General features: G+C 55.7%; 1 protein-coding gene across 2 annotated transcripts in view; it reads right to left on the reverse strand.

Annotated features, from left to right (window-relative positions):
• The window catches only part of GNAO1 (G protein subunit alpha o1), a 174,752-nt gene that overhangs the window by 12,514 nt on the left and 146,818 nt on the right, over positions 1-15,420 (reverse strand). Inside the window, exons 5-8 of one of the 2 annotated variants that reach the window (XM_063109163.1) lie at positions 10,775-10,903; positions 8,669-8,798; positions 4,447-4,600; positions 1,633-1,820 (exon numbers count right to left, since the gene is read on the reverse strand). In XM_063109163.1, the coding sequence (XP_062965233.1) occupies positions 1,633-1,820; positions 4,447-4,600; positions 8,669-8,798; positions 10,775-10,903 (601 nt within the window). Of the gene's footprint in view, positions 1-1,632; positions 1,821-4,446; positions 4,601-8,668; positions 8,799-10,774; positions 10,904-15,420 lie in introns of those variants that run through there. The other variant, XM_063109162.1, reaches the window with a different exon arrangement.

The raw sequence follows: 15,420 nt of genomic DNA on the forward strand, positions 1-15,420 counted from the left end.
CAAACCAACAAGCCTAGAGCTGTTGGCATGGGGCTCTTCCTTGCCCCTAGGAAATCCAGGGGGGCTACATGTGGGAGTCCATGGGTCCTGCCTGGCCCAGGACTGAGCTGTACCCAGTGTGGAGGATGGGAGAACAGAGGGCTCAAGGAAGGAGGCAGAGGCCTCTCAAGGGGCAGCCTTCAGCCCTCTCTCCTCCCAGGGGCACATCTGGGTCCCTAGGCACAGCCTGCCACACAAGTGCACAGGGCCTGCCTGGGGTGTCGCTGTGGCATCAGCAACTGGAGCCGCTTAGGAGTGAGAGTCGTGTGTTGATTACCCAAGGCCAGCCAGGGCCAGGGTCACCAGGAGAGGACACACCACCCCTTTCTGCTCAGGGATCTCTGTAGCAAAGCTGCCTCCAAGGGATCCTGGGATCCACCCCCAAGAGTGGGGGGGCGGTGGTCTGTGTTTGAGTTGGCCCAAGCCCCTCATAGCTCGCAGTCCAGGGTGTTGGTTCCATTCACCTGCCTGCAGCTAGGAGCTGGGAGGACACCAACGGCTGCAAACAAACTCCTCGATTTCTTCATGAAGATGGAGCAAAACACAGGGGTTGGCCACAGGGGCCTGGGCCACACATTGGCCTCCCCAACTACAGAAAGCCCAGCCCAAAGGCCTCTGCCTGCCCCTGCTGGTTTGAGTTGGATTCGCTGTGCAGTGGAGAAGGAAAAGTACATCCAGCCACACCCTGGAGCAGCTGCTGAGTCCCAGGCCACTGAGAGAGCAGATGGGTCACCCTTGGGCCTGCAAAGACTGGGGGTGAGGCCCCAGCCCAGTCACCACAAGAGCTGCTTCCCCCCCCCCCCCCCCGCCGCCTGCCGCTTCCCACCCCTTCCCCAGCTCTGTACAGGCGCAGGACTCGACCCCTCCCACCTCCTACCTTCACAATCAGTCAGTCTCAGAAGTATTTCCAGGCCTAGGAGGAGTCAGGGAATGGGGCTTCCCGGGAGGATGATGGCCAAGGAAGGATGACCCAGGGAAGGAAGGACTGAGATCCAAGGGGAGGGAAGGGGAGGCTCTTGCCGAGGCTTGAGCCCTCAGATCCACTCCAAGCTGGTCCCAACTGGCTTTGGTGACGGAGCTGCCCTCAATCACAGAGACCCCAGGCAAAGCTGAGAGATGGCTCCTACTACCCACGATCTGCCCGCACCCTGCTGCAGGGCTGTCTCTGCCACCTGCACAACCCCAGGTGACAGGAGAAGTCCCCAGGGCTTGGCATGTGAGTCATCCAGTGCAGGGCGTGCCTACTCTGGGCCCAACAGCAGCCTTGCCCCTCCCACCCCCCAACCTCCAGATGAAACACTTAAAGATGAAGCAGAGGCCAGCGTCTCCTGGCCATGTGCTGTGTGGCACTCCGCCCCCCAGCCCCGCCCCCGCGTTACCGCGTGTTCCGGTGTCTGGGCAGCAGCACAGGCTTGGAGTAGGGGGGTGGGGGTAGGGGGTGGGTTGTGCCCCCTCCCTGCTTGCTGCCAGCCTCTGGGTTCCTCTTCCTCTAGTGCAAAGAGTGGTCTGAGAGGTGGTGGAGCTCTGGTTCCAGGGGAAAGGTGGGCAGCTGGCTGGGCAGGGTGGTGGGTGGCTGGGCAGGGTGGCCGGGGCTCAGTAGAGTCCACAGCCTCGCAGGTTTTTGGCGATGATGACGTCTGTCACGGCGTCAAAGACAAACTGGATGTTGTTGGTGTCCGTGGCACAGGTGACGTGGGTGTAGATCTCCTTGTGGGCTGACTTGTTCTTGCTCTCGTACTGGGCCTGGATGTAAGCCACGGCTTCTGTGAAGGCGCTGGGGCCTGCGGGAGGAAACAGGCAGGCGTGGGTGAGTGCGGCCCGGCCTGGCCAGCATGAGCATCGGGCTGGGGCTGTGGAGCAGATGCCAAGGGCTGCTCAGAGGCAACCATGAGGAAGAACCCTGCTGGGGGCGGGGGAAACATGACAGCTCAGCTGAATCCACAGAGGGTCATGAAATCCAGTCAGTAGTTCAGATCCATTATAGAAATCATGAAAGAAACAAAGTATCAGCTCTCCCAGGCATCACCTGTATTGAGGGTGAGAACTGTTTCCTGAAGCTTGTTTTCCTTTTATATATGCGCCTACTGACCCCTCATGCAAACTTTACACAGTAGCTCCCCCTTATCCATGATTCTGCTTCCTGTGGTTTTAGTGGCCTGCAGTCAACTGCATACTGAAAATATTACATGGAAAACTCCAGAAATAAACATTCACATAACTTTTATTATAATATATTGTTATAATTTTTCTATTTTTAGTTATCACTGTTAATCTCGTACTGTACCTAATTTATAAATTAAACTTTATCATAAGTATGTACATATAGGAAAAAGCCTTGTATGCATAGGGTCTGGTACTATCTGTAGTTTCAGGTATCCACTGGGGGTCTTGGAACATATCTTCTGCGCATAAGGGTACTACTGTATCTTACCATGTGTCACATGCAAAGAAGTGTGGAAGTACTGGTCTCGTGCAGGTGGGCCCCTGTCTGACGTGCACCACACAGGCAAGGCTCCCCTGCTTGTGAGCCTGCAGAGCAGGCCATGGCTACTGCTGGACAAGGTGGGAGGAACGTGGCCTGTGGTCTGCTTGGTGTCTGTGAGACGCCCTGGCCTCCTTCCTCCTTCTCCTCACTCCCTCACTCTTCTGGTGGCCATTCTCAGGAGACTGAAAACTGGCTGGCTGGCTTATTTGCTGCCTTCCTCAGGGTGCACCATATTGGTCTGGTTCCCGCATGAGCCCAGGGTGCACCATATTGGTCTGGTTCCCGCATGAGTCCAGGAGACAAGCTGCTGGTCCGGGGAGGAGCGGAAGAACCGGATCCTGCCTTTGCACTGAAGCCTCTGCAGCCTCCAGGAATCTGGATCCAGCACCAGCAGGGCTGTGACAACCCGCTGAGGGAGGGGGGCTGGAGTTTGGAGCCATAATGCTAAGCTGGGGTGGGCTGCCATGCAGAATGCCCAGGGGGGCATACCCAGAGGAGCGCTCCCAGTCACTCAGGCACATGCGTGCAGGACACCAGGCCTGGCCTCAAGGGCCTACCAGACCACAGCTCTTTGCTAAATCTGGGCTGAATGCAAGGGGAGTATCCCTGGGACTGCAGGTTACTACTCAGACTCCCTTGGTTAGTGGTCCTCTCCTTCCCCGCCCCAGCCGTAAACTGGCATTGGTGACTGACCCACCCTGCCTGCATCCACTGCCCCACAGGCCACAAGTCCAGGTCATCTAGGGTAGGATCCTTAGGCCCCCAACTTATAGCTAAGAGGAAGGTGGCTGGCAGGGGTGAGAGAGGCTGGGCCCTGCCCACCTCTGGCTAGATGCTCCTGGAGTCCTGGCCTACAGGACAGTCAGCCTGATTTTGAGAAATGGGGTGGAGTGGAGGGGCAGGAGGTGGAGAGAGCTGTGCTGCTTGCCTGGCCCCAAGCCCACTGTCAGGGATGTGGAGTTCAGCCCAGGCACTTCCCACTCTACGGGGACTCTGCCTGTCCCCACTCTTGTGCCCTCCAGGCCCAAGGGCCGGTGAGGCTGAGGATGCCCCACTTCTCCCACTCACATCTGGCCAGGGCCTGGCCATCTGGGAAGAGCTGATGAGCACATGGGCTATTCTGGGGCCCTGCTATGACTGCTGCCACCTGACCAGAGCTGCCACCCTCACAGCTCCTTGAGGTCCTGATCAGGCTGCCTCCTAGCTGCCCACCCACCCTATGGTCAGGTAAATCCATTGCAACACTGACAGAGCAGGCCTCTTGTCCTTGGCACCCTCTGCAAGGTAGCCAGGGCTCAGTTGCTTGCAAAGCTCTGTCACATCCACTAGGCCATTTGAATTTTGCAGTAACCCCGTGTGAGAGGTGTTGTTCAGCTGCTTGTTAGTAATAATCACAACAGTAACAATAAGAACAAGCACACAGTAGGCACTTACTATGTACCAAGTACTAAGTTCTGTGTGTTTATGAGCTCATTTCATACTCACAGCAACTCTGCGAGGCCACGTGAGCTGCCCAGAGCTGGGGCATGAACCCTGAGCCACCTGACTCAAAGCTACTGCTTGTTGCCCCTTCATCATCTCAGTGTTCCCACTTCACAGATAACTTGCTTACAGATGACAGATCTCAGGCTCCAAGAGGTTGCCGAGATCACACAGCCAGCAGGTGCAGAGCCAGGATCCCAGCCCTGCTTTCCCTGTTAGCTGCCCCTAACCCCCTCATTGCAGCACATTCTGGAGGTGAGGTGGGGTCCTGTTTTGTGCTGGATTCTCCGTGGTAGAATCCGGTATATCTGCAGAGCACAGTAAAGGTAGAAGCACAGTAAAGGTAGACTGAGCTTTGGAGAAAGGGCATGCTCCTTCAAGAATTCCTGTGGTAAGAAGGGGCTGGGCAGGCCCCTGCTCTCCTGGGGAAGGGTCTCTACCTGTGTATTCAGGAAAGCAGATGGTTAGCGGAGACTTCTTGATCTTCTCTTCAAATATGTCCTTCTTATTAAGAAATAGGATGATGGATGTATCTGTGAACCATTTGTTGTTGCAGATGCTGTCAAAAAGCTTCAGAGATTCGTGCATGCGGTTCTGCAATGGAGGAGAGAGGCGAGTGAGGGTTGGCAGTGCCTAGGGCCCTGATCCACCGCGGCCAAAAAACACAGCAGGACAAGCAAAGGAAGGGTCCACCACAGTGGCTGCGCGCACCACCGGGAATGGAGACGGGAGGACCCACAAAGACAAACAAGACGTGGTCCCTGCTTCATTCCACACGCAGGCAGGGTGGGGCAGAGCAGGATCAGGGGTCGGGGGGAGATGCTGCTCCCTTCTGAAGAGAGCTGGCCTGGGTTGGGCAGTGATGTTGCCGGAGAGGCCCAGCTCATGGACAGGACATGCACCATGCACGTAGAGGGCAGGGCCGCAACCACCATCGAACACATCTACATGGAACTGCGGGTCATGCAGATTTCTCTACGGGGTTTCATTTGGTTTTGCCAGCAAGGTTGGGAGGGTGCACGCATTCAGTTGGGAAACATTAACCGAGGACTAAGAGATCCTCGAATTAATCCAGAGTTGGAAGCAGACACTAGGGGGACAGCGTCTCGGGGGTGATCTTGCTGTGGCCTTGGTGTAGTGAGTGATTTGCTGGCTGGGCTGTGGCTGGGGTGAAGGAAGCTCTGGAAGAACTGGTTGTTGGGGCTGGTTTCTCAGTAAAGGGGCCAGAAGAACCCCAAGATGAAACACAGCAAAACATTAAAACAGAGAGAGAAAGAGAGAGAAAAAACCTGAAAAATTGTTTTAACCAGCCTCAGGGCCAGGAAGTCCAGGCCAGTTCATGCTGAGGCCCCCATGCAGGCCCATAGAGGCCCACATGGTCCTGGAGCTATGGGCTGGTGGCTGGAGACGGAAGGCCAGGGTAGAGAGGACGAACCGAAGCCAAGCGGCTGGCTGGTGAGGAGGTGGGTGAGGGAGCGGGCTGGGGCAGGCATTCACAGCAAAGTCACCCAGCGGTGCCCTGAGAACCCGCTGCTTTCAACTCTTAGCTGACAGTTTCGATTGGAGGGAGGAGCTTCATACCTGCCAGGCTTGGAGGGTCTCTCAGAATCTGCTCATGGTTTTGGCCTTGGTTTGGCAAGATTAGGCCCTGCAGGCGGTGGTGGCGGTAGTGGTGGTGGAGAAGTTGTGGCGGCCGGAGGCCTGGCTGGGCGGTGCTGAGAGCAGGTACGAGGACAGGATGAGGCCCTCAGGGTCCCAGGGAGCGGCAGATAGTGTGGCTGATCCGGTGGGCGGCAGCCACTAGCCCTAGGGCTCTCCTGGCCTAGCTCCAGGAGCTGCCTCTAGACACCTTTGTCTTAGGCAGCCCCAACTCTCCCCAGGCCAGGAAAGGAAGTGCAGGGCTGACCGGAGAGGAAGGCTGAGGACTGAGGACTGGGTCACCAGTGCCTAGCTCTTGCCTCTCTGGGGCAGAGCATCCACATCCTACAACCTGTCCTCTAGCCACGGCGTGTGGATGGAGTAGCAGTGTCTGCCATTTATTAGCGATGATTCCTGCGTGCAGGCCCTCACAGTTCCCAGCCCAGCGGTCCTCACGACTGCCCACGAGCCTGGTCTACCATCATCACCATTTACAGAAGAGGCGGTGGAGTGACTTCCCACAATCACAGCTGGCAGGGTGGCGCCAGGCCCTGGGCCAGGTGCATCTGACTCCCAAGCTGCCCGACTCAGTACGTGTCCCCTGAACACACCGGCAACTGCTTAGTTCTATGGCAGTGGCATTGTCCTTGCTGCCCTGGTGGCAATGACCTGCCTTTGTAGGCTGTCAGGTGGTAAAGCCAACCCCCTGAGGGGGGCTCGGCTCTTCCCCGGGCTGTGCAGGTGCCAGCTTTGGGGAGGGAGGGACCCAGGAAGAGCCCCTTCCTGACCTTGGCCCCATATGCTGTTTCTTCCCCAAGGCCCTCGGCTCCAGCCCTTGTGAAGAAGGGTGGGAGAAATGCGGAAGAAGAAGGGGGGTGAGAGAAGGGGTGAGAGAGGAACAGTAGAGAGAGGATGGCAAAGGAAACTGGAGGGAAAGTGCTCAGGACCTGGGCGCTGCTTACAGGGGCTGGCAGCCTGGAGAGGAACAGATTGGGAATGTTGCTCCACGGTGAGACCTGGCACCATATCAGCCCCCACATGCACAAAGGACCCGAGGGGCCATGGAGGTTGGTGACCAAGGCTGCCAGGCCCACTGAGACCTCTCTCTGCATCTATACTATGCTCCAGGGGCGAGCGAGAGCCCCAACCCACGGCTGGTGGGCCTAGGATGTGGGTTAAAGCTGTCTGCAGGCCTGGCAAGGCAGGTCCAGGAGAGGCCGTGCTCCAGAGAGAGGGGCCCTCCCACTCTCCAGCCTCCAGGCTCCAGCACTTTCGCTCTCCCTGAAGCCCATGCCGGGTGCAGTGTCACACTCCGGGAGATGATCCAAGCGAAGCTCAGAGCACAGGAGGCCAAGGGGACGGTGAGCAACGGGTCTAAAGCACAGTGTCAACCAGCGGAGCAGTAGAAGATGAGGGCAGTGCTGGGGCAGGCTTGTGTGGGGCACATTGCCAGGGGGGCGTCCTGGACTTTGCGTGATCACTGAATTGGGTCCAAGCACAGCCCGGGTTCGCGTCTACCCCATCACCCCTCAGGGTCAGGACTAGCCTGCTGAGGCCACTGAGAAAGATGACAGCTGAAACCCAACTCAAGGGTGCAGCTGGGCATAAAAGAGGAAGAGCAAGGTGTGCAAGCTGCACATGGCGCGGGTCCAGGGCACCCACCCAGCCAGTGGCACTGGCCCCAAATTGCTGAAATCCCTACTGCTCTGTGTTAGCCCCTCAGGGTGGCGGGTCCTCCTCTCCATAGCACTGTGCCTGTAGCCCACACCCCAAAGCTCATCCCATCATCACAGCAGCCCTGTGGGACCAGCGGGGCTGGGTCTGAAGAGGAAACTGAGACTCAGAGAGAAGACGGGCCTTGCTCAGGACCAGCATGACGACAGGCTTCGCCTCAAATCCCCATGCTGACCTAGAGAGGCCCAGGGCAAAGGGTCTGAGCATTTCCAGACAGAAGGAGAAGACCATGCCAGGGTGTGACCCCACAGTCTGTGAGCTCTGCTCCCAGGAGTGCTGGGGCTTGTCTCCAGTGACCTTTTGGACCAGGCTCAAGGCCTGGCTTCCCTTGCAGACTCTGTGGACAGGCTTCTGGCCCTGTGGGCTGTAGCCTAGATGGGGACTGCTTAGTGGACCAGCCAGCTCAGGGCAATCACCAGACACAAGATAATACCAGCTCAGTGCTGTTGTGCCAGAAATGGTTGCAAGTACTGCATGTGGATTATCTCATCCCATCGTCAACAGCCCCTCCAAGGCAGGCGCTATTATTATTCCCTTTTACAAATCACTGTAACTGAGGCACAAAGAGTGCTGCCTAAATTCAGCAGCAAAGCAATGAGTGGCAGAGCCAGGCTCAGGCCCAGAGGCAGGACGCACCTCTCTCCAGGTGAGTGTCCGCCTTCCGAAGCCACTCTGGCAGTCTTCAGAGGCCAAAGCTAGAGACCCCAGGCTGAATGGGCTGCACAAACAAAAGGTGAGAGCCTGATCTGGCATCCCACAAAGGAGCCCAGAGCCACAAGTGTCACTCACCAGCATGTCTCATCCCCACAGCCCTTCCCGGTCCCGGCCCTCTGGCCCCAAACACCTGTCCCACATCTCTGGCCAGTGTTCCAGGGAAGTCTTTGAAGGCCAAGACTGCTGTACATACATTCTGGCTTGGCTGGACCCTAATTTTTTTTTAGGATTTTCTTAGTTTTATTCCAGCCTGATGGTCTCTGTGACTGCTGAGTTTACTGAATAGGCACTTACTGCCCCAAACCTATATCCTGCAGAGCTGTGTGGGATCAGCTTGCATCAGGCTCTGAGCCGGGTGGCCCATGGCTCCCTCTGCTGTGCTGCTACCACAAGGCATTTGCCCCAGCAATGTAGAGTCAGAAGAATGCACTGGTGTGGCCCGTACCACGGAGCCCCCAGCCACCACAGCTAGTGGGGCCCCAGGGCGACCATGGGCAACCAAGGCCTGAGCACTCACTGGGCTGGCCTGTCTGCGGCCAGTGCCACCTCAGGCTGGGTTAATCCAGGGCCACTCACCGTGGTTTCGTCTTCATGGAGCACCTGGTCATAGCCGCTGAGTGCGACGCAGAAGATGATGGCTGTGACGTCCTCAAAGCAATGGATCCACTTTTTACGTTCAGATCGCTGACCCCCAACGTCAAACAGCCTGCCAGGGAGACAGGGGAGCTGTGGGCGGTGGGGTACAGGCAGGTGGGGGCAGACCTGGGTGTCTAGCTGCAAGTGTGCTTGATGCCTCACGAGGAGCCCTTGCTCAGGTACTGACTGATTGACAGATGAACCACTGCCATCCCCGGTATCAGGCCAGCCATCACTGCCCTGGAGTCTGCCTCAGCACTGGGCTGTTCATACTTAGTGATGTGAAGACCTGCCCTGCATCTGAAGAATTTTACTAAGGGGGTGCATACCAGCTGGCCCCCTAGAAATGCTTCTGAGAGGTCCTCCTCTCATGTCACATTCACACGCTGTTCCTTTCCAAGTGTGTGCGCTAGGCAAACTCCAAACCAGCATGGGGAGGGAGGCAGGCTGGGACTGTCCCGTTATGCAGATGGGGAAAGTGAGGCACCAAGGGCTGAGGATGTGCCCACACCCTTGGTGAGACCAGCTGTGGGGGAGCCAGGGCTGACCCAGGTCTGGCTGCAGACAGAGAAGTGCCTGCCTCGCAATCCCCAGCAGATTGAAGCCCCCTGGCCTCTCTTCCCCTTCTGCAATTCCTGCAGTGGGACTTATGTCCTGGAGGTAAGAGGCCAGCCCCACACCCTAACCCCCTGAGCAAGGAGTACTGCAGCATTCTGGACCTGGAAAACCTGCGGGCACACAGCAGCTAGAAGGGCTCGGCCCTGACCCTGTGTGGGCAGGAGCCCTGGCCCCCAAGACAGAGGAGAGCAGCTGTAGGTCGAGATCAGAGAGGGCTGGCAGCAAGGAAACGGGTCTGTGTCTCATCCCCTCGTCTGTGGATCATGCTTCCCCATCTGAAATATAGGGGGGTTGGCCGATGGCCTATGCAGCCCCTCCAGAATGCTTATTCTCAGACTGCCTGCTGGGCAGGGCTGAGCCAAGGTCCCTGTCCTGTACTCCCAACAGGTGAGCCGGAGAGATTGAGGAGACTGGGAAGGCAGGGGAGGCATCTTAGGGGCCTCTCAGCCTACCGCTGTGCTCCCCAGTTCAGTGGAGGCCTAGAGGTTCCTGTTGGGCCCACTGCAGCTCCCACAGCCCTGCAGAGAGGCTGCCTACTGCAGAGAGCCTACCTGCTCAGCCTAGGAACCTGAGTACAGAGCCTCAGCCCCCTCAGTCTGTACAAGGGCTGGGGATGTGGGGAGACAAGGAATCCTAGAACCCAGCCCTCCCAGGCAGGGCAAAGGGCCAGGAAATAGGGTTGTGCCCCTGTCCACTAGCCTGAGGCCCCAGTCCTCTTCTTCCCTCCTGGCCTCTCCTGCTCTACCTGACACCCAGAAACCACACCTGGAAGGCAAGGCAGGTAGGGGCTCCCAGGCCTCAGTGCCTGGAGGTTACCCCTAGTGGTGTAACAACTCTCAGGCAGGGCCTGAGAAATCTGGCCTTGTACCTTAGGCCCCCTGTTCTGATGCACTCAGAGCCCCTGGGTCCTCACTGTGTTCTGTGCCTAGGGAAAGCTGTGTTCCTCTCAGGCCTCAGCCTCCCCATACGTACCGGGACAGGGTGAGCAGCTGCTCTCCAAGCCCCTTCCAGCTCTGGGATTACATGGGTCCTTCGGGCCTCAGAGATATTGCTTGGGCTTACCTGCCCCCATTCCCCACTCCTCCCTATACCCCCAACCTTCAAGGGGCCACCTGGGTGACCTTTCTCTTCCCCCTCAGCAGTCTCCTCAGGGACAGGTCTTCCCTCCTTGTCCATCCAAATCCTCCCTGTTCCACAGTGCCCCACTGCAGGACCCTTCTTCCAGGAAGCCCCTCTGCTCACCCTAGTCCCTGAACTTGGTAGAAAACAACACTCAGACAGGCTCCCGGTATCTAACTGCCTGCCCCAACGCGAAAGCCACCCAAGGCAGGGCAATGTCTGGGTGCTCCAGATCAGATGAGGTGGAAGCTGGTGTCTCCTGTCTCTCAACCACCCCCGCCAGGGCCTGGGTGTCTCTCTGGGCCTCACCTGAAGTGGAGGTTCTTGAATGTGAAGTGGGTTTCTACGATGCCAGTGGTTTTGACCCTGGTTCGAAGGATGTCCTGCTCAGTGGGCTGGTAGTCGGCAGCCCCAATCCGATCCAGGCTGTCCAGGTAGCTGAGGATGGCAACACACAAGGGACCATGGGCCAAACACCTGGGCACTGCTCAGGGCTTGCTGGGCCACCATCTTCAGAGTCCAGCCTCAGCCAGAGCCCCTCGCAGGCCGACTGTGGAAATGATGACACAACACTCCCTTCCAGGGCCAGTGGGGGTGACCGAGGAAAAGGATTTTATGGTCCTGGCCTCACATTCTCAAAAAGCCTCTAATTCAGACTAAAAGGGGCTGTGTATGCAGCAAGCCTGTGCATGCAGCTCCAGGCACACAGACCAGACCAAACTTTTGAGTGAGACTACCATGTTTGTAATACAATTTTGTCATTTCTTCATTTTAAAAATAATAAAACAGTAGGTTCTTTTCTTTACAAGTGTGATCGTATTTCATCCTTAATCCCCCTGAGTTAAATGTACCATTTATAAATTAGAAAACTGGGGCTCAATGCAGGTAAGTGCCATGTCCAAGTCTGCACAAGCTGTGAGCCAGGGCTCCAGAGTCCATGCTCCTAGTACTCTGTAGTGCTTTGAGAGGCCCCTGAGTATCTGCCTGCCTTTTCCATACTTTCTTCTCATTTACCAAGGGGTCTGTGTGTCCCTTTCCATCTGATGCTCTTAGAGAGAGGCCCAGGGCCACACAGCCAGACAGTGGCTGGTCTTCCCTGGGGCTTCTGGATCAGGGCTCTTTCCCCAGGCCACCACTTGCTCTGGAGACAGACCTGACCTTTACACTACACCCGCCCAGGCCTCAAGCCAAGCACTCAGAGGATGCTGCCTGCAGGGGCTCTGGGTTCTGTATGGGTTAGGTTTGAACCTAAAACCATGGTGGGATCTGGGAACCCAGGAGTGGGGGGCCAGGCCTGAAGGAAGATTCGGTGATCTATGGGGCCAGCCAGGACATCCATCACTGGTGCCAGGGTGAACTGCACACAGCCCACAGGGAGGACCCTGAGGGTCTGTGCCATGGGATGATGTAGGGTCCCAGGCTGCAGCTGCTCCAGGACCTGCTGGGGGCCAGCTGCTGGTGGGACTGTGTTCACTAATGCATGAGAGGTGGGCGTGCTGACTGGATCTAGAGCCCATGTGCTTAAATAGGACTCCAGGCCTCCTCTCCTAAGCCTGACTGTGCCCCTGTGGAAGCTCCCATGGCCTCTTCTTATAAGCTGTGCTGGTCCTGAAAAGACAACCCTGCTATAACCTCCAGCTGGACACCAGGCCTTTGGTCTTGCCCCTCCTATCTCAGCCAGAGCAAACTCCCTTTAGATAGACAACCTGGTCTTCTGGTTTCTCCCTGTGTTGGCCAAGCCTCATGCAAGGAGATGGCCATGGAGGGTGGGGTGAGGTGTGGAGATGCAGCAAAGCTGCACCTCTTGTACTTCCCACCTACGTACTGCTCCAGGTACTGGGGATGGGCGAGGAACAGGACCCACGACCTCCCACCTTCTTAGAGCCTGCATTCTAGCATGAGTGTCAGTGTGTGCATATGTGTGGGAGATGATAAACAGACAAGTAGGGTATGTAATATGTCAGGAGGTAGTAAGTTCCAGAGGGAAGAATCAGGGGCTGGGTAATGGGGGAGGCTGGCTGGGGGCTGCTATATGACATGGTGAAGGCTGAGGGGAATGAGGGAGTGAGCTCCAAGTGGCCCGGCAGAAGGACCAGCGGGCACACAGACCTGCACCTGGAGTAGTGAGGTAGGATGCATATGTGGTGGGAGCAGGCAGTGGGGGAAACTGGGTGGGTAACGGAGGCAAGAGTGGCAGGACTTGGGGGTGGGGCACAGCAGGGAGGCCCTAGAGGTCACTGTAAGGACTTGGGCTTTTATACTGCGTGAGATGAGAGCCCCTGGAAGATTCTAACCAGAAGAGTGTTGAAGTCAAGGCTGCACCACTGTAATGCAAGCAGACCATGAGAGTGGAGCAGGGAGGCCCATCGAGGGGTTGTTTTAGCAGTGGTAGCTGGGGCGGGGACAAGAAGTGGTCAGAATTCTGGATGTATTTGAAAAGGGAGTCACACTTGCTGGTAGCTTGGATGTGGGATGTGAGAGGAAGAGTTGAGTTAAAGATGCCTCCGTGTGGTAGAAGGAAGATGCCTTTGGGAGGAGGGGGAGTGAGGCAGAGCAGGTTTCTGGGAGGCTGGGCACCAGGAGTTCCACTGGCACATGTTCATTTTTTTTTTTTTCTTGGCAGTTGTTCAGTACAGGGATCAAACCCTGGACCTTGGTGTTATCAGCACCACACTCTAACCAACTGAGCTAACCGGCCAGCCTGGCACATGTTAATGTGAGATGTGTTTAGATGCCCAAACAGACACTGAGCAGGCAGGAGTCAGGAGGGAGGGCTGAGCTGGAGATGTCAATTTGAGAGTTGTCTGAGCGTACAAGGAATTTCACACAATGAGCTTGGAGAAGATAACCCAGGCTTGACTGGAACAGGTAAAAGGACAGAGCTTGGGGCCTCCAGGAAAGCCGGGAAGAGCAGCAAGGGAGTCTGAGAAGGGTGGCCGGTGAGAAGGCGGAGGCTGGTAGCCTCCAGGAGGAAACCGAGCACTAAGTAAGAAGAAGCTGGAGCCGAGCAGCTGCCACTGGTGACCTGGTGAGGAGCAGTCTCGGCGGGTGGAAGAGCAAGAACCTGGTGGGAGTGGGTTCAAGAGCAGGCAAGGAGAGGAAACGTGGACATAGAGCAGGGACGATTCAGTGGGGAACGGGACTTGGGAAAAACCAAAGCTAAAACTAAGCCACGACACTGCCTCTGACAGCTCCTGGTTAGATCTGCCCAGGGTTTCTGGGTTTCTGGCACCTGTCTCAAAGTGATTAGTCAGAGGGGAAGAGCCAGCCCTACTAATAGGGGTCAAGGCACACTGAGACAGCAAGAGCAGACTCAGGAGCCTGGCAACACCTGACCTTGTCTCTCTGTGCTCTCGTCCCTCCCCTGCAAAGGGCTGTTCTAGGGGGCACATGGCGATTGGGGTATCAGGATGTAAATAGCACCCTTTGGAATTGTGTAATGTGACAGCCCTACTAGGCCTCCCTCTCCCTTCTATCACAACAACTCTACATTCATCTATTTTATGTATTTTATTAGAAGACGACATCTAACTGCTAAAACAACAACAACACAGCTCTGGACTAAAAGACGTTCAAGGTCCTTCTCACCCTGACTATCTGTGTGTTCCTCTCTTTCCTGCCATGGAACCCTCTCCCAGAGATGAAATGCAGAAGACCTAATCATGGATAACAGAAGAGAATGTCAATATCATAAACCTTGCCACTGGAAAATTAGTTGAAAATTTGGAAGGGGGCAGAGATGAGAGCGAGAGAGAGAGAGAGAGAGAAAGAGAGAGAGGCAGGCGAATTTCCTCAGCTTACTCAATGTAGTGGATTGAATTGTGTCCCCTCAAAACTCATTGAAGCTTGAATTGTGTCCCCCAAGTTGTATGCATTAGAAACTTAGCCCCCACTGTGACTGTTAAGAGGGTGGGAAATCCTATTATGGTCATTGAAAGGTGGAGCTTTGAAGAGGTGATTGGATTGTAGGACCATGCAGTAGTGAATGGATTAAAAATGGTGGTCAGGGGCGTGGTTCCGAGGACTTTAAAAGAAGAGGAGAGTCTGCCTCTCTCTCTGCTCTCTCTGCTTCCACCACCTTGCAATGTGAGACCCTTGGGTCACTGCTGCCACCACCAGATGGACTTTGGACTTCTCATCTTCAGAAACTGTAAGCAATAAATTTCATTTTTCTTCATAAATAACCCAGTCTCAGGTATTCTGTTATAGCAACACAAAATGGACTAACAAACTTGGCGAGGAATTGACAAATACTGACTCAAGTTTCCTACCTAAATTTATAAAGGTAACCAACTGAAGAACTAAAGATAATATTGTAACTAGAAAAAAATTGACGATGGAGGTGGAGAGAGGTGAAAGGAAGGAAGGTGAGCTGAATTTCTCAGATTTTATAGTGGGGGTCAGTAAATACTATTTAAAGTTGGAGCACCAGGTTTCTCTACACACCACTGGGACACATAAATGGAAATGGTTAAAAATGAGAGGAACAGGACTGGGAGGGGTAGAAGATTACTTTTTGTTTTACACTCCTCTGTATTATTTTTTAAAAGTTTTTGCAACGGATTCATATTATAATTAGTGAAATAGCCAAAAATGTCAGTGGAGAGCATGATTTGATGCACCACCAGGAGACAGACTTGGGCCACTGGCCCTGAGGGGCCCCAGAGGGTACAGCTGGCAGTGGGGGCAGGGTCCTGGATTTGGGCCAGTAGGAGGCAGGGAGGGAGAGGTGGAAGGAGGACCTCTCTGGCTTCAGGGCTCTGAAGGCCCACCTGCCCTGTTACACTGGGTGATCCTGGAAGGATCCCAATGAAAAGTACTCTTTCCTGGCCTGACTTGGGCTCAGGGGAAGAGGCCTGGCTCTTGGTCTGTGATTTGAGTATGCACAGGGAGCTGTGAACACTGAGCCTCTTGGCTCATATACCTGTCCACAAAGGTGTCCCTAGGTCTTGGTT

This window comes from Cynocephalus volans, chromosome 10, assembly GCF_027409185.1.
Source record: "Cynocephalus volans isolate mCynVol1 chromosome 10, mCynVol1.pri, whole genome shotgun sequence".
Lineage (NCBI taxonomy): Eukaryota > Metazoa > Chordata > Mammalia > Dermoptera > Cynocephalidae > Cynocephalus > Cynocephalus volans.